Source organism: Bos javanicus, chromosome 19 (genome assembly GCF_032452875.1).
Source record: "Bos javanicus breed banteng chromosome 19, ARS-OSU_banteng_1.0, whole genome shotgun sequence".
In the NCBI taxonomy this organism is placed as follows: Eukaryota; Metazoa; Chordata; class Mammalia; order Artiodactyla; family Bovidae; genus Bos; species Bos javanicus.
In genome coordinates, this window is record NC_083886.1 from 18575679 (window position 1) to 18594442 (window position 18764).

The 18764-nt window shown below is 49.1% G+C and overlaps 1 protein-coding gene and 1 non-coding gene across 3 annotated transcripts; one reads left to right on the plus strand and one right to left on the minus strand.

The window, feature by feature from the left end:
• On the minus strand, positions 1-9698 carry SPACA3 (sperm acrosome associated 3). 2 transcript variants are annotated; one of them, XM_061390400.1, is made up of 5 exons: positions 9559-9698; positions 4030-4298; positions 2941-3099; positions 2472-2550; positions 1-180 (listed from the first exon to the last, which is right to left on the minus strand). In XM_061390400.1, exons 2-5 carry the CDS (start codon positions 4214-4216, stop codon positions 114-116), a joined length of 492 nt encoding a protein of 163 aa, XP_061246384.1. In that variant the 5' UTR covers positions 4217-4298; positions 9559-9698; the 3' UTR covers positions 1-113. The 2 variants fall into 2 exon arrangements, with proteins under 2 accessions (XP_061246384.1, XP_061246383.1); XM_061390399.1 differs by having other exon boundaries at positions 9545-9698.
• Positions 9699-16346: 6648 nt separating this feature from the next.
• On the plus strand, positions 16347-16420 carry TRNAK-CUU (transfer RNA lysine (anticodon CUU)). The gene has a single exon. It is a non-coding gene; the product is annotated as a tRNA-Lys (tRNA).
• The last annotated feature ends 2344 nt before the right edge of the window (positions 16421-18764 follow it).

Sequence of the window (18764 nt, forward strand, 5' to 3'; positions counted from 1 at the left end):
TGTATTAAACTATACTTTATTAGTTGTTTTGTCTTCCCAGGCCTGGGTCAGGAACCAGGCAACGTCTCCCAAGCTGCCATCCATTCTCTCTGCCCGTCCATCCAGAGAGAATCCTACAGCTCACAGCCATCCACCCAGTCACTGAGGTCTTTGCCCTGGCAGTGATGCCTCCATGCCTCCCTGAGGGTGGAAGATGGGGAAGAGGAGAGAGCAAGTCAGCTGCAGTCTTCAGTCTTTGCCCAGGGAAGAACGGGAAGGAGGTGTGGGCACTAAACCAGAAGTGAGGTGAGGAAAGGGGCCAGGCAAGGGGAAGAGAGACAAGCCAGCATGTTAACTAGCCAAGAAGCCCCTAGGGAAAAAAAGATTTTTTTTTTTTTAAAGGAAGAGAATGACCCGTAACAAGTTATCTGTCTAGCCTGATATTTTATTGATGGAGATACAGAATAATTTGCTCGAGTTCACCCAGGAGTCAGTGGCAAAGGCCTGGGGTCCTGAGGTCCAGAGCCTCAGTCCAATTCTCTCTTCCTACACCATGCTGCTTCTGCAGACAGTGCCACCGTACAGGTGTGCGGCCCTTTATGGTTTACACAGCACTGTCACACCCATCACGCATTAATCTGCCATCCCCCCAGCAGCCCTGTAAGTTAGATTGAGCCAATACTGTGTTCCTTATATTCCAAATGAAAAACTGAAACTAAGATGGAAATTGTTTGCCCATGGCCCACAGCTTGTAAATGATGGAAATGCACCCACATGCCATTCTCCCTGGCTACCAATCTGGGTCTTATTCTCCCTCGCTACCAATGTGGATCTCTTCATTGATGGTAACTATATAGGCTCTTTTAGGACCATTACCTTGTTCCAGTGTCACACAAGCATCTTGAGGATGATAAGCAAGATCCTGGGGTCCTGGGGGTCCTACATTCCCAGGGGTTCCAAATGTGGATAACTAGTGTCCTCTAGAATGTCAGTGTCAAAAAGCCCAATGGCAAAGAGTGCCCTTAAAGGACCTCAGTAGATCTATTAAGTGAGAGGGGTTGACTGGCTTGTTCATCTCTTCCATTAGACTGAGATCCGTAAGGGCCGAGAATTGGGTCTCCACCACCTCTGAAGCCTAGCACCTAGCACAGAGCCTGGCACAGATAAGTTCTCAGGTGCCTGTGTGGAGGGAACAGACAGCACCTTTTTTTCTGCGACCACTGCCCTCTGGGGACACCTCTCAGAGACTTACTCCCAGCATACAAGAGAGTTGTTCTTTGACTTAGTCCTATGGAATCTGTTTCTCCCATCCCAGAGTGGTACCTCCAAGTCCTCGGATTCCTGCCTTAGCCTGCATTCACCCTTCCTGATTTTACAGATGTGCACCCTCTCCTGCTGAGCCTGCCTCACTCCAGATTCAGTTCTCAGGGCGCAAATCAACATGTCTCCAAAGCTGTGGTCAACCTCAAGGCCCACCTTAGACTTTCTCTATGTCTGCAGTCCTTTTCAGCTCCTCCTTTCCCTCACTGGCCACATATCACCTGTCCCGGTTCCTCCTCCGCAGCCCCTCACCCCCATCCCTCTCCTGCCCATCGCCCATACAACTGGGCACGTCCACACCTTCCATCTCTCACTGGACTCCTGCCAAGGCTTCCCCACTAGTCCCCCCTGCCTGTAGCCCACCCCCCTTCCTTCTACTTTTGCGCTGACATTTGATGCCTTCCCGATGACCTCACCAGCCTTGTCACTCTCGCATCCGCCATGGGTTCTTGTGCTCCAACCACCTGGGGGAATTCTACCTGCCCCACATTCTGTCCCCTGCTGGTCTCCCATCTAGATATGGGAAGAAAGGGAAGTAGGAGGCTCTACAGAGTGAAGCTCCCATCAGAAGAGGCTGGGAAGCTGCAGGGCTGCTGCTCCAGGGGCTCCAAAGATCTAGTTTGATGCCCCAGCAGATGTTCATCCAACTCTCTTGCCCCTGACGATGGCTCCCAAAGGCCATCTTGCGGAAAGGAGGTGAGCAAGGAAGACTGACAGTGGGGTCTCCAGAGAACTCATCATGCTTCAAGCAGGGAACTTTTTTGATCTGTTGTACTAGACAAAGATGTCACAGTTAAGAAACAAAGTTACTAGACCCTGGTCCAACCTAGGAAGATCTTGGAAGAGCCAGGCTTGACTCTGTGACCTCCAGTGACTTGTTTATTCCCTAAAACCCAATGTACTGTCTTCAAATACATTGGTGGTGGTGAGCAGATTAGAGTGTGAGGCCATGAAATGATGCCTGGTTTAAGATGGAAAGTAGTGTGAAAGCGGAAGTCGCTCAGTCGTGTCTGACTCTTTGCGACCCCCGTGGACTATACAGTCCATGGAATTCTCCAGGCCAGAATACTGGAGTGGGTAGCCTTTGCCTTCTCCAGGAGATCTTCCCAACCCAGGTTAGCTCCCTGCTGTGGTCCTAGTTGGAGCAGGGGGCTCCAACCCACATTACTTACCAGCTGCCCAGACCCTGGGGTTCTTGAGTTATCTTCATGGCACAGATAACAGTATCCTTGAGGTTGGGATTCAATAAGTCTGGGGTGGGAGGCAGAGAAACACGATGAAGGAGCAGGAGGTGGAGTTGGACATCCAGAGTCTGTCTGTCTGTCATTCTCACTCACACACACACACCCTCCTCCATCCTAGCTCCATCCCTGTCTCTCAAGCCCTCTGGAAGCACAGGTCTTACTCCATCACTTCCCCCATCAGAAGCCATCCCCCATTTCTTCCCACAGCTCTCCGGACAGTGTCCCACCTGGGATCCTAAATCAGATTCATGGAGGGCCACTCTCATCACCTGCCCCACCCCACGATCCTTGGTAGACCCAGCAGGCAGCAGGGGTTCCCACTCAGACAAAAAAGCAAGAGAAGCAAATAAGGCCAGAGAGGAGGCCCCAGCCAGCCCCGGGCCCAGGCCCCGCCTACCGGAGCAGTACATCTGGCACAAGTTTGGGACATTAGGGTTGAGGTTTTTGCACCACTTTCGGCTGTTGATCTGGAAGATGCCACTGTTGGTACTGCCATCGGCTTCATGGTCCACGGCACCTGTGTTGAAGCCGCTTGCGAAGTAAGCAAGACAGATCCCTGCATAGGGTGGAGACACAGGCCTGCGGGTGGGATGACAAAGGCCACCCCAGACCAGAGAGCTCACGGGGTAGACCCTGTGCATCAGCTCCTCCAAGCCTCAACTCCTGTTTCCAGGAGATCAGGGCTGACACCCTCTCACCTCCTTGACAAAGGAATCCACTGAAGCTCAGAGGGGCAAAGTGACTTACTCAAGGTTATACACAGCTACCAAACAGCAGGAGTCCACGGGTCTCCCGACCTCCTTCCTGCCACGTTCCCTCGGTCTCATCGTCCGCACATAGCAAGACCCAAGAAATGCTTGGGGAATGAATGAACAAGAGCTCACTCTTGAGAGACACGACTGGGAAGGCACAGGTGGGACCGAGAGAAAGGGCTGGAACTAGAGAAGAAATGAGTCCAGGGGTGGTTGTACTTGTTAGTGTCTCGAAACTTCCACCAGCTTGAAAAGCTTGGTCTTCCTTAGCTTTGCTCAGCGTGCCCCTGACTTCACTGGCAGTGTCTGATCCTAGTGGCCATGATTCCATTAAAGATAGGAAACCCTTCTTTCCCTGTGGCGCCCAACTTACCAGCAGGAAAGGACATAAGGGAGCAATTCTGCTTGGTCACCTGTCACCTACCCTTCCAGGTTCCTATGCAATACTGACTCAGCGGACATGAACTTGGGCAAACTCTGGGAGATGGTGAGGGACAGGGAAGCCTGGCGTGCTGCAGTCCATTGGGGTCGCAAAGAGTCAGACTTGACTGGGCGACTCCACAACAACAATAACCCATCGCCTGCCTGCTGGGTATTTACCCCAGTCCTGGGAGTTCTCCACCTGTCAGTGCATAGGATCCTGATTTGAAAAAGGAGAACAGAGGCTCCCAAGGCCACAGCCCTTGAGTGAGGAGGAGGGAGGGGGAGCAGGAGGGAGAGATCGGGGTCCTTACAGTCAGCCAAGCTGTAGCCCCGGTATCCCTCCAAGCCAAAATCCTGAAGCACCCTGGCCAGCTCGCAGCGACTGTAGACCCTGGCCTGGCCGGAGGAGAGCAGGCTGCTGAGGACAGAAGCCAAGGCCAGCAGCACGATCCCGGGCGGGCGGGGCCACCTTCTGGGAGCCCAGCTCCCGGCTTCCATGCGGGCGGGGGGGCACAGAGCCCCCGCCACACTAGCTCAGAGCTAGGCTTTGAGATGGCAGGCCGCTCACAGAAGGCTACCCCTGGAAGAAGAAGGGAAACAGAGCCTGAGTAGATGGGAAAGTGGGGAGGGGGGCTCCCTCACAAGGGGGCAGCCAGCCTGCCACCTTGCCGCCCTGGTGGAGCATCAGCCACACCCCGAAGAGCCCAAGAGGGTTCCCCAAGGTCAGCCCCTTTCCCCTTCAGTTATGCTTTTTTTCCCTTTATTTTTAATTCGAGGATAATTGTTTCAATATTGTGTTGGCCTCTGCCTCGTGTGCCTGCAGCTAAGTCGCTTCAGTCATGTCCATGCAACCCTAATGGACTGTAACCCACCAGGCCCCTCTGTCCATGGGATTCTCCAGGCAAGAATACTAGAGTGGGTTGCCATTTCCTTCTCCAGGGGATCTTCCTGACCCAGGGATCGAACCTGCGTCTCTTGTGTCTCCTGCAGCGGCAGGTAGGTGGGTTCTTTACCACTAGCGCCACCTGGGAAGCCCGGCTTCTGCCAGACAACAACGTGAATCGGTCATAAATATACATACGTCTCCTCCCTCTTGAACCTCCCCCCACCTCACACCCCATCCCACCCCCATAGGTCATCCCACAGCACCACTTGCTACACAGCAGGGTCCCACTAGCTGTCTATGTTATTCAATACACATGTTAATGTAAATGTTTCAGTGTTACTCTCTCAGTTCGTCCCACCCTCTCCTTCCCCCGCTGTGTTCAAAGTCTGTTCTCTCTGTCTGCATGTCTATTCCTGCCCTGCAAATAGGTTCATCGGTTCCATTTTTCTATAATAAATTCCATATATATGCCTTATTATACAATGCTTGTTTTTCTCTTTCTGACTTACTGCACTCCGTGTGATAGACTCTAGGTCCATCCACATCAATACAAATGACCCAGTTTCATTCCTTTTTATGGCTGAGTAATATTCCATTGTATGTATATATCACAACTTCTTTATCCGCTCGTCTGTCGATGGACATCTAGGTTGCTTCCATGTTCTAGCTATTGTAAATAGTGCTGCAACGAACATCAGGGTACATGTGTCTTTTTAAATTATAGTTTTATCAGGGTATATAGCCAGAAGTGGGATTGCTGGGTCATTCCAATCCTGCTTCGTACCCTCCTGCCCCAGCAGCTGAGAGAAGAGGAGGGAAACCAGGGAGAACACAAACGTATTCTGAGCTCCATACTACATGTCAGGCATGGGACTTCCCTGGAAGTCCAGTGGTTAAGACTCTGCAACACAGAGGGAGCAGGTTTGATCCCTGGCCGGGAAACTAAGATCCTACATGCCATGTGTCACAGCCAAAAAAAAAAAAAAAAATGCCAGGCATCACTGAGTCCTAAAGCCCAAGATTTCACAACTCAGGAGGGACAAAGTTCGCAGATCTTAGTTCCCCGACCAGGGATGGAAGTCAGAATCACCGCAGTGAAAACTCAGAGTCCTAATCACTGGACTGCCAGGGAACTCCCAGAAGGGACAGAGTTTGGACTGAAACCAAAGTTTACACGACTCCAAAGCTCCACCGGGATTTGGCCATAAGCAGATGTTCCCAGGTGGCGCTGGTGGTGAAGAATCGGCCTGCCAATGCAGGAAACACAAGAGACTCAGGTCCTATCCCCGGATCAGGAAGCTCTCCTGGAGAAGGAAATGGCAACCTGCTCCAGTATTCTTACTGAGAAAATTCCTTGGGCAGAGGAGCCTGGTGGACCACAGTCCAAGGGGCTGCAAAGAGTCAGACATAATGGAGCAACTGAAGACACACACAGAGAGATGTTCCCAGAGGGGATGGCTGAGCAGCAGCATCAGTGCATATCGCTCCTGCAGCCCCACGGCCATGAAGCTCTCTTCAGTGAGCCTCCCCGTCCTGGCCTGAACTGAGGACAGGTTTTCCCCTAGAGCACTGCCAGCCTGCAGCCTCTCAAGTGGAGGCTGCTCTCTCCCACACACAGACCCTCTCCCAGGCCAGGCGGTGCTGAAAACTCTCCTCCATGCCCACCACCCCTTCTAAACCATCTCCTTGCTAAAGCTCTGCCTCCCTCGAAGTTCGTCTCACCCCATTCGGTTTGCCCTCCACGCCTCTCATCAGTGGCTCTGCGGATCAGCCCCCAATATCACAAAGGCCATTTGCACCTGGTTACCGTCTTGACCTCCACTCTGTCTCAGCGACCGGCTCCCACAGCCTCGTCATCCCTGCATCCCGTCATCATTCCACATCTCCCCAACCTCTGCAGCCTTCTAGTCCAGTTCTATCTCTCCCTGACCACCTGTGACATACCTGTCTCTCACGACCTCCACACCGCCCCCGCCAACTGGCCCTCCACCTTCATAAACTCCAGAAATGAAACCCAGCCACAGGAGTGGGTGTCCCTGAAAACGGGTGGCCCCAAGCCCAAGGGTGACGAAACAAGGGTGTGCTTTGCAGCAAGCCTTGTCTCAGCGGGAAGCCCACCTCTTTGCTTTACGTCTCTGATGTGAACACTTTTCTAGCTGCATTTCCTTCCTCTATGAAATTAGGAAATTAATAACACTTGTCTCATCCGACGGTTGAAAGAACGAATAAGAAAAGAAAGACACAGAGAGAACTGGGCTCTTTGCACTAGAGCTCAGCTGGTTGTTCTTTCTATTACAAAGCGATGCTGGCACAGGTACTGATGCTTGTCTCGGTCAGCTTTCTCTCTCCCGTTTTGCTCAAAGGGTACTCAGGACCTTCATTACCGTCCTCGAGTTCCCCTCCCTTGCCTGTCCCACCTCACCTCCTGCCTCACTGAGAAAAACAAGGTGATCCCCTGTGAGATGTCCTCCTTCCTTCTGCCTTCACCCCACCCCACTCACAAAGGCATCCACAGCCTCAGCCGTCCTCACAGAGAAGGTGCCTCTACGCCGATCTGGACCCATCTTTCCTCCAAGCTCTGCATTTCATCCTTCCCCATCTCTCAGACTTGTTCCACCAGCCACTCCTCCTCTCTCAGCATCACCAGCATCTCCTCTCCATTGGCTCCTCCTTCCTCTGCAGGTACGGACGTGCTTAGGTCTTTAGCTCCTAAAATACCTTCCCTGGGCTCTCTCTCTACTGACCTGTCCCTCTTCCTCTCTTCTCATTTAAACATCTACATGAAAATCTATGATTTTCTCGCCTCCTATTTTTCAACCCACAGACACTTGGCATCACCATCGCAACCTCTCACCTGACACTGTTCTGCCCAGGAGTGCAGTGGACCCTCGTGGGCTCCTGTCTCGCAGGAGCTCTCAGCAGCCTTGCCTCCTGCTGCCCGCTCCACCTGGTTCAAACTCTTACCTCTCCCTCTCTCTGCTACCACGATGCTTCCCTCGGACTCCCCTTGTGCAACACAATTCTGCCCAGGTCTTAAATGCTGATACACTTCCTAGGCATTTCTGCCTTGAGCTGTCCTTGCTCCCACTTCAGGAAACACTCTTGTGAATTCCCTGGTGGTCCAGTGGTTACGACTCTGTGCTTCCACTACAGGGGGCACGGGTTCAATTCCTGGTCCAGGAACTAAGATCCCACGTGCCACAGGAGGCCCCACAAAGACAAAACAAAGGAAATCTTGGCAGGCTGCAGGATGCCTGAGCATGCCTGTCCCTACTGCCCCCTGCAGGATGAGGGCTCCTATTACATCTTCCCCAGAGCGGCCAACCTCACAGCTAACTGCCTCCTGACTGTCTCCATGTGGGTAACACAGGCACCTCCAGCTGAGCACATCCAAAGTAGAGCCCATGGTCCCACTGTTTTAGAGCTCTTTTCTATGTCTTCTCTTCTTGGTTTAAAACATTCTTGGCTTTAAACTCATCATGTTGCATGGTTTAAACCTATGGTTATCCAAACTAGCTATATAAATGTCATTCTTCACTCCTTCTCTCCATCACAACATCTTTCACTCATCCGCAACCCATCAATCCTGAAGTGCTGGTGAGGCCACCTTCCCTCCAAGAGCAACGTCTTTCCCTTAGTTCAGACCACCCTTCTGGTGTGCTGATGCTCTCCTTGCATCTAGTCCTGACTCTTCTCCCAAACTATTCTACACACATTCACCAGACTGAAGGTTTTAAACAAAAAGCCTGGCCAGGGGACATCCTTAGATGGTGTCCTTCATCACTGATCCCAAGTGTGGTCCACAACGACCCTGGTGACCCAGGCTTGCTGACCTCTCCCCACGATACTTTAAGCTCCAGTAATGCCATATCAGGGCTTCCCAGGTGGCTCAGTGTTAAAGAATCTGCCTGCCAAGCAGGAGATGTGGGTTTGAACCCTGGGTCTGGAAGATCCCCTGGAGAAGGAAATGGCAATTCACTCCAATATTCTTGCCTGGGAAATCCCACGGACAGAGGAGCCTGGTGGGCTACAGTCCATGAGCTCGCCAAAGAGTCAGACACGACTTAACGACTAAATGACGGCAATAATGCCATGTCATTTGCTCATGATGAACCTGCCATCTGAATGAGAACCCCTTTCCTTTACATGCATCACTCTTACTCATATTTCAAAGGTCACATCAGAAGTGAGTTCCCCAGTGAGATGTCCCCAGGAAGCGCCCGGCCCCCCTCAAGACCCCCAAAGCGCCGTGTTTTTGCACACTAGACTGTAAAAGACATCAGCCTTCCCCCACTACAAGGTGAGCCTCCAGAGAACAATGGTGCTCTTATTTCTCTTCTTATCCTGAGAGTCAAGCAGAGTTGCCGGCCTGGAGTGGCTGATCAAATGGGCCCTTCTCAAGACTGAAGTATACGGAAGTCATGTGCTCAGCGCATGAGCCCACTCATCAAAGTGTCGGGGGTGAGAGGGAGGCAGACACCCTTCTGAGTTCTTAAAGTGTGACCGACACTGTGCTGGCCCTTTTCTGGCTGTTTTCTGACTTAATCTCATCTAATCCTCACAACAATTTGAGGGGCGGGGAGGATTACTATCCCCAATTATAGATGAAGGAACTAAACCCACTGTTATACAGAGACTGTTTCTGCTTTTTCAGTAGCAAGAGTTATTTCAAAGTAACTTCTTCCTGAGCCTTCCCCAGCAGGTCTAGAGGTGGAAGGAGTCAGGTCTGGTGATTCAAAGACCAGAGACCTGCCAGCGTGGTCTCCCCTCTCTCTCTCTCCCTCTCTCTCTCTCTCAGCTCAGCGCCCCTATCCTCACCAGCCCAGTATCCCCTCACCATCTCTGACCACCACCTTCATTTTCCCATGCCCCTCTCTGGTCAGACCAGTCCAGGGCCCTGGTTAACAGCTGCAGGAGGAGGGGGAAGGCGGCTCACTGACCGTGTCGTCCTCACCAGAGCTGCGCAGCAGTGACCGTAGCAGTAACAGCGGTGGCCCGACACCCGGCTTCAGCCCAGAACACGCCCCATGATACTGATGGGCCCCCCAGCACCCGGCTGGGAGAGAATGATGGGAAACTGACGCGGGGCCTTCTGGAACTCCCCAGTTCTGTGAGCTCATCTTCTAGAACCATCTTCACCCACTGAGCTTTGATAGCACCCCCACTCAAACCCCTCAGTTTCAGGGCCTGGAGACCTGTTCAGAGTATCTAAGCTCACCTCCTCTTGCCTGCTTCTGCCCCTACACACGACACTTTGAAGGATGGCTCCTCTCCTCCCAACAGGCCCTTCTGGGGGTTACCCAGCAATGCTGATGCTGGCGGGTGCCCACCGTCTCCCCGGGCAGCTGACCTCACCATTCCACTCTTCCGTTCTGCTCCCGTTCTCCTCCGCCCCGTTCTCCATCTGCGTGATGACAGTGGACAAGCCCAGGACAAAGGTGATGCTGCCGACGCTAAAGCTTGCGGGGCAGAGAAATGAAATGGAAGGGCATGTGACAACCACATCCATGCCCCACAGGGGCCCCTGCTTCAAAGTCTTAAGGGCATGGACTTGGCAGTCAGGCTGATCTGAGAATGAAGACAGGCACCAGTGACTACCAGCTGGGTGTCCCAAGTAAAAGGGACTTAACCTCTCTGTTTCCTTAATTCTCGAGGGGGAATAGCAAGACAGGAAATACCTTTAAAGGTGCGCGAGACACAGGATCCGTTACTACTGACAGCCAAAAACATGCCAGGCTGCTCCTGTCCGTCCTGTGTGCCTCCCCCCCCAGCCACAGATGGACCAGATTAGAATCGAGGGGTTGACCTGTGGTTGCATCAGGATCTCCTTTTTTATTTTCTAATTTTATTGTGGTAGAAACCCTTATCATGAGATCTACCCTCACCAAAATTTTAAATGTCTACTGCGGTGTTGTTGATCGTAGGCACAGTGTTGTACAGAAGAACTTCAGAACTTCTTCATCTCATTTAACTAAAACTTTATGGCCATAGATCAGTGACTCCCCATTCCCTTCTCTCCCAGCCCCTGGCAACCACAGTTCCACTCTTCGACTCTATGAACTTGACTCTTTTAAACACCTCCTATAAGTGGGGTCATATAGTATTGGTCTTTCTGTGACCAGCTTGTTTCACTGAGCATAATGTCCTCAAGGCTCATCCACGTGGTCATATGCTACAGGATTGCCTTCCTTTTTAAGGCTGAATAGTTATACCCTTGGATGTATATACCGCATTTTAAATATCTATTCACGTGATGGACATTTTGCTTGTTTCCACATCGTGGCACTTGTGAATAATGCTGCAATGAGCATAGGAGTGCTAACATCTCTTTGAGATCCTGATTTCCATTCTTTTGGATAAATATCCAGAAGTGGCCTGGCCGGATCATATGGTAGTTCTATTTTTAGTGTTTTGAGGACACTGTTTCCCATAGCAGCTTCACCATTTTGCATTCCTACCAACAATACACAAGGGTTCCAATTTCTCCATATGTTTGCCAAAACTTATCTTTCGCTTTTTTTTTTTATGATAATCATCCTGACAGGTGTGATCGTGGTTTTGATTTGCATTTCTCTAATAATTAGAGGTGTGGAACATTTTTTCATATGCCTGTTGACCATCTGCATGTCTTCTTTGAAGAAATACCTCTTCAGCATCAGGATTTCTTCAGAGCTTCCCTGATGATGCCAATATACCACCAAGGCTTGGCCTCTGTCCAGGTGAAAGTTCCCTGGACTTGAGCTAGAAAACCTGAGCTCAGTGTCTTGGTCTGCCCCTGACTGGCTATTTATTCTTGTTGGGTTAACCTCCATTTCCTCACCTATCACATGGAGTCATTCCCCTGCCCCACCCCCTGGAACCATGATATGTAATCTCCCCAAGCATCATTTCTCTCCTCTGTAAAATGGGAATAATCCTCCTTCACTGTCACGATCACCAGTTGGATCAGTACATCTTAGCTATTGCTTTTATTGTCTGGCCCTGGGTGGTGATTCTGTTTGGTTGAGTTTTGGGTTTGTTTTTTTTTTTTTTACTGTATCAGCCTGCTTTTATTATTTTATCACTTCTTTTTATTGAGTCATCTTTCAGCTTATTATTATTTTACTGTATGCTTTGTTATTTCCCACTTGACTTTTATTTTTAAATGGAGAAGAAGAAACAGCAGCTCGAAAAAAAAAGGTTATGAGGGCAGACAAGGCCCTTGTTGACATTTGGTGGGTCTTTATTTCTCTGCTGAGCTCAACACAAGTCTTTCCGGTTTCCCCAAAGCAAGCTCAGATTCTTGACCACATCCCAGCAGAGATTCCCCCACTGGCTGCCTTCAGGTTTAAGTTATCCTAAAGCATCTTTTGGGCTTCCCAGGCAGCTCAATGGTAAAGAAGCCACCTGCCAATGCATTAGATGTAGGTTCCATTCCTGGATTGGGAGGATACCCTGGAAAACGAAATGGCAACACATGCCAGTACTCTTTCTGGAAAATCCCATGGACAGAGGAGCCTGACGGGCTACGGTCCACAGGATCACAAAAGGATCAGACAGGACTTAGCAAGTAAACAACAACAACAAAAGCACCTCTTACTTTCCTGGTTCTCAGTCCTAGCTGCACTAAAAAACAAACAAACAAACAAACACTTGGACCCCACCCTAGGCCAACTACATCCAAATCTCTAGGGGTAAGACCCAGCATTAGTATTTTTTAACCCTTCCAGGAGATTCTGAAGTGCTACCAGTGGTGGGAACCACTTTTCTAGTCAAACTTTAGTTCCCTAAATGTGTGCCGATATTGTGCAACCTTGTCTTGTATGATATTATATATGTTATTCTCTGTATCAAACACACCCATTCTATTCCAGCCAACTTGCTAGCTGCTGGTCCTCCTTAAAGCATCGCTGGAGCTTGACTTCCTCCCCTGGACTCCTTGCTGAGTCAGGAGTCCCCTACATCCTGGCACACCCAGCAATGCTAATGTGCCATCTCAGCATCTATCACACTACATCAGCATCTTCTTTTTATTATATTTATTTAGCTGTGCCAGGTCTTATTTGTGGCATGCAGGATCTTTGATCTTCATTGTGGCATGCAAACTCTCAGTTCCACCATGTGGGATCCAGTTCCCCAACCAGGGATCAAACCTGGGTCCCCTGCATAGGGAGTACGGAGTCTTAGCCACTGGGCCACCAGGAAAGTCCCTACAGCAGTATCTTCTTTCTCCATCCCTCCCAGCAAACTAGGAGATGCCCATTGTGTCTCAATCGTCTATTTTTCCATTATTGAGAGCAAGATCAAAAATACTATGGAAAGAAATGAAGAAATGAATGCAAATCATCTAGGTGGTTGATTGAGAAGAACCTCAGCTCAGAGAACTCCATCAGGAGGCTGGTCTCAAAAGAGTGTGCAAAGGTTCTTTGGACAATGAAGAAATGGATCCTCCTCTGCCTACGAGTAGGGAGCCCCTGGAGCCCCTAGAGACAGACCTGCTCACTCCATTCACTCCAAACTCAGAACATTGAAAACAGAGCTAACCTCTTCTCAGCAAGTTGTGTTCCTCTTACTTTCATTATTGATCAGGGCGTGGCTGTAATTTCAAGACATTGTTATCAGGAGTTGGGAGGCATATAAAGTCATTAACCCTACACTACACAGTCTCTCCCCATCATGTTCTTTTAGTTTTGTGTCTCCATCATTAATCTGTCTTCCTCCTTGTGATGGTTCATTTTATGTGGCAACTTGACTGGGCCATAGGGTACCCAGTTATTTGGTCAAACACTACTCCGGGTGTTTCTGTGAGGGTGTTTTTGGATGAGATTAACATTTTTTAAAACTGGAATATATTTGACATACAAGCTTGTGTAAGTTTAAGGTGTTCAATGTGTTAATTTGATTCATTTCTATATTGTGATAGCATTATCATCATAGCCATAATTAGAACCTCAGTCACATTACATCATTATTTCTTATTAATAGCTGGAATAATTAAGTTCTAGTCTCTCAGCAAGTTTGATGATTATAATATTCTGTCTATATTCACTGTGTGTGTGTGTGTGTGTGTGTTACTCAGTCACGTCTGACTCTTTGCAACTCCATGGACTGTATGTAGCTCGCCAGGCTCCTCTATCCACTGAATTCTCCAGGCAAGAATACTGGAGTGGGTTACCACTACCCTTCTCCATATATTCACTATACTGTGTCTTAGACAAGATTAACATTTAAATCAGTGATTGAGGAAAGCAGATTGCCCTACCTAATGTAGGTGGGCCTCAACCAATCAGTAGAAGGCCAGAACAGACCAAAAAGGTGAATCCTCCCCCAAATAAGAGGGAATTCCTCCTGTCAAACTGCAATTCAAACTGAGACATTGGCTTTTTTCCTGCCTATGGAATAGAACTGAAACATCTCTTCTTGGGTTTTAAGTCTGCCAGCCTTTGGACTGGAATGACACCCATTGATTCTCTTGGGTCTCCAGCTTACCAACTCACTCTACGGATCTTGGAACTTGCCCACTTCCATTACTGCATAAGCCTTATCCCAAATACACACACACATACACACACACACACACACACATATATATAACAACTGGTCTAACCAAACTTTTTATAGTTCCCTATATGTAATGGCACCCCACTCCAGTACTCTTGCCTGGAAAACCCCATGGACGGAGGAGCCTGGTAGGCTGCAGTCCATGGGGTCGCTAAGAGTCAGACACGACTGAGCAACTTCACTTTCACTTTTCACTTTCATGCATTGGAGAAGGAAATGGCAACCCACTCCAGTGTTCTTGCCTGGAGAATCCCAGGGACGGGAGAGCCTGGTGGGCTGCCGTCTATGGGGTCGCACAGAGTCGGACACGACTGAGGCGACTTAGCAGCAGCAGCAGCATATGTATATTTACTGGGCTTCCCAGGAGGCTCAGTGGTAAAGAATCTGCCTGCCAATGCAGGAAATGAAAGAGACTTGGGTTCAACCCCTGGGTCAGGAAGATCCCCTGGAGTAGGAAATGGCACCCCACACCAGTATTCTTGCCTGGAGAATCCCATGGACAGAGGAGCCTGATGGGCTACAGTCCGTGGGGTCGCAAAGAGTGGGACGTGACTGAGTGACGGAACACAAATATGTGTGTTTATATACACACATACTGTGTGTTCTATTCCCTGGAGAACCCTGACTGACACACTCCTCCTGTGAAGCTGGTAGAAGATCGTTTAACAGTCGTCAGGTTCATCAACCCACATGATTCCCTTCCTCGTGGTGGTGCCACTACCGGCTGACCGGCTTCCCTCCCTTCCTGTGACAAGTGGCTTCCTCAGTCCAAGGCAGCTGGGCTGGCTGGGCTGGAACCCAGATATTTGGTCCTCATGTCACAGAATTCACTATCTTGTGACTTTGGTGGTTTGTTAGCCTTGCTGAACCTCAATATCCTCACCTGTAAAGTGAAAAAGAAGAGCCATGCAGCGGATCATTGAGAGGATTAATGGGATAACAGGCAAAGCATTCTACACAGAATCTGGCACCAAGCAGACACCCAATAAAGGTAGTTTTCAGTTATTGTTATCTGCGGGGGTGGAGACAAAACCAACTAAACACCCTTTAAAGAGCTGCACTTGAATTGTTAGAAAAGGCTCTGAGTAGAAGGGCCTGAAGGATATTACAAAGGGAAAGTGGGAGCTTGTCTGAATCCATCAGAGGCCTTTTCCCCATCCAAGGTTGTGTCGTGTGGGCCCTCGTGGAAATCACAAGATCTCTGGATAAGCAGGGAATTACTCTACTAGCATTCATATTCCTGCACTTCCATCCTAGGGATTTGCTCTCAAGGAAACTGACACAGACTGAAGAGAAAGGAAAAACAGGACTTCCCTGCTGGTCTAGTGGCTAAGACTCCATGCTCCCCATGCAGGGGGCCCAAGTTCCATCCCTCATGACGGATCTAGATCCCACTTGCGGCAACTAGACCCACTGCAGCCAAATAAGTAAGTTATATATATACATATAAAGCAAAGAGAAAGGGAAAACATCCCTTTGGAAAAAGAGCTTGCTCATCCCTGTCATACTCCCCTCTGCCCATCTCGATGTCCTTCAGAGGTCAAAAACGATCCCTCCCTGTCTGCTCCCACCACTCCGATTGGTGCTGCCAGCGTACCTTATCTGGGACTGCAATCATTCCCTAACTGGTCCCCCTACATCGAAGTGGTAAAACTGAATACAGCAGCCCCCATTTTTAAATCTTTCGATGGATTTCTCTGCCCCTTGCAGGACTAGCTCAGCAGCCGGGTGGTCCTCCACGTGCTGTCTTCTCCCCCGCTTTCCAGCCCTTCCTCCCAACACCGCTCTCCATGCAATACCCCGCTCCGGGCTTCCACAGTGCTGCGCCACCCAGTCCTCCCCAAACTGATCTTCCAACATCTCTCCTCACTGGGCATGGAGAGGATGGACTCCATTCCATCCTTCAAAATCAGTCCAGCATTGTAACTTCCACAGAAACTGTTAATTCCAACACTCTCCACCTTCCGAACCCTCCAGTCTATTTTCTTGCCAAAGTCCCTTGAGTTTCTTTCAGTCACAGGACTCCCATGTTGCACTCTAATTTATGATTTATATGACTGTAGCCCTGTCTGTGAGTTCTTTCAGAGCAAGGAGGACATTATATTTATCTCTGCATTTCCGTGACCTATTAATGGGTGAGATGCCCAGGGGCAGTGAGTAAAGGTTAGGATTACATATTTTGAAACACACTGGTTGGTGGACTCCCCTGGTGGTCCAGTGGTTAAGACCCTGCACTCTTAGTGCAGGGGGCCCAGGTTCAATTCCTGGTCAGGGAACTAGATCCCACATGCTGCAAATAAGACCCAGTGCAACCAAATAAATACATAGAAAGAAATATTTTTTAAAAACCACACTGGCTGGGGAGGGACAGGAAAGCATTTGACTCTACAGGGAGAACTTAAGGGAGATTTTGTGGTGCTGGGACAAGTTCCGTATCTTGATTCAGGTGGTAGCTACACAAATGCACGTGTTAGAAAATGACACAGAACTGCATACACACAATGTCACAATCGCAGTGTCCTGAATGATACTAAAAGTGGGTCCCTCTATATCTGTAGGGTTTGGGTTCCAGGACCACCTCCCCGCCCCCACCCAGGATACCAGAACCCAAGGATGCTCAAGTCCCTATAGTGAATGGCCTAGTACAATCGGCCTTCTATATCCACGGGTTTTGTATCTTCATATTTAACCAACTGCAGGTGGAAGCCCATGGATACAAGAGGCCAATTATATATTGTGTTCTGTAAGGATATTGCAAAGGGAAAGCAGGAGCTTATTTTAACCAATCAGAGGCCTTTTCCCCATCCAAGTTTGCACGGTGTTAGCCCTCATGGAAGTCACGAGATCTCTGGATAAGCAGAGAATTACTATACTAGCATTGAATCACTTGGATATGTAAGATGTAACCACTGGGGGAAACTGGATGAAGAGTCCCCGGATCTCTCTCTACCATCCTTGCAACTTTCTGAGAATAACTATTTGATAATCAAATGTTTTTACAAAAATATGCACAGGCAAGTTTTACTATTCTGACTCATCTAATAAAATAATTGGAAATGAGGGGCACTCAACCCTGGACTTTTCCACAAAGTCTAATTTAAGATTATTAAAGCTGACTGGCCAGAGGGTGAATGATGAGAACATAAACATAACCCAGATGTGCTTCAATATCTGCTTTATTTAGGAACCGTAACAAATTTCTACTCAAAGGTCTTGGAATTGGTACCTAAGTGGGAAGAACTGGGAGTAGAAGAAATCAGGTCAGCACAGCTGCGGGAGCAGAATGAGGCTGTCTGTGATAAAGCACCTGAGAAAAAGAGAAAGCTCCAGAAACTCTGACAAGAGAAAGAAGAGAAATGGGTGGGAGAAAGCTGCATATTGACCCATGACTTTGGGAAGCCATGGACCTAAAAATCGGAGCCCACATCTTTAGTAACCTCACAAGTCTGAGATGCTGAAAACTGAGGTTTCCAGTAAACCAGCACTTCAGCAGCTGAAGGCCTTCACACACCCGGGACCTCTGACATCCTGAGATTCCTAGCAAGCAGGGTGGGCTCACAACCTGGTGATGTTAAGAGCCAAGAGCCCTAGATGCCCGGGGCCCCTAATAACTGATGTCTCTGAGAACCATGAAGCTTTTCATAAACTGAAAGCCTGAATACCCCAAGGCTTCTGACAACCCAAGGCCTATAATAAACTGAGACTCTTAGCAACCCAGGTCGCCTAGCAACCTGGGGACTCTGATCATCAGAGACTCCTAGCAACCAAGGAGATTGTACAACCTGGGGCCCCAGCACACATCCAACCCTGGACCCAGACTGCCTCTCTCTCTGCAGTGACTTCACTCTAAACCTTGAGATGCAGTGTGATCTGAGAGATAGAGACATAATTGGAACCAAAGACCTGGGTGAAACGTTCTGATTTGGCCGCTTGCTAACTGTATACCCTTTGACTTAATCTCCCTATCAGACTCCTTACATACAAAATGAGAAGGATAATTACAATATCTCCTTATAAAACTATTGTGAGAATTAGGTAAGAAGGCTTATAGGAAAGGATTTTAACAAAAGCTCCACATATGCTTGCTGCCATTTCCGACTGCACCCTGTTCCCTCCCATCTCAAGACCCACCATAATATTGCATCAACTGCAAGTCAATACTACTTCCAAAATCTCTTTCCCATATATTCCAGCTCCATCAAAACCACCAAAGTCTCAAGCCCCCTTGTCTACACTGCCACCGGTTATCTTTCTGTTAGGTAGGACGTTACACAAGCAATAAGGGAAGGCGGGGTGAAAGGGACCGTGCAGATCTCTGCTCCCTCCCATGGGAGAGCTCACAAATACGCTACAAAATAACCACAGATAGGCTCCAAGTCCTGCACATGCGCCCTAGGCACACAGGGAATGCAAACTGACCACAGGGGCTTCTCCAGGTAACCTTAGCCAGTTAGGAGCCCATTTCGGGCTCATGAATATTCTGCATCTAATTATAACAGACGAATTATGGGAAGATACAAACAAGACAACTTGCTGTTTTATAGCATAATTGTCACTTGGCCTTGAGTATATGCCCATTTGCATTTCCTTTCATTGATTGGTGGTGGGTGCAAGCCCTGC

Bases quoted from the DNA above. Each gene is read 5' to 3' on its own strand.
- SPACA3 (XM_061390400.1), bottom strand. From the start codon at position 4,216: ATGGAAGCCGGGAGCTGGGCTCCCAGAAGGTGGCCCCGCCCGCCCGGG. The intron at 3,100-4,029 runs GTAAGGACCCCG...CACCCTATGCAG, and splicing joins GGGCTACAGCTTGGCTGACT to GGATCTGTCTTGCTTACTTC. The intron at 2,551-2,940 runs GTAGGCGGGGCC...CTCCCACCCCAG, and splicing joins GTGCCAGATGTACTGCTCCG to ACTTATTGAATCCCAACCTC.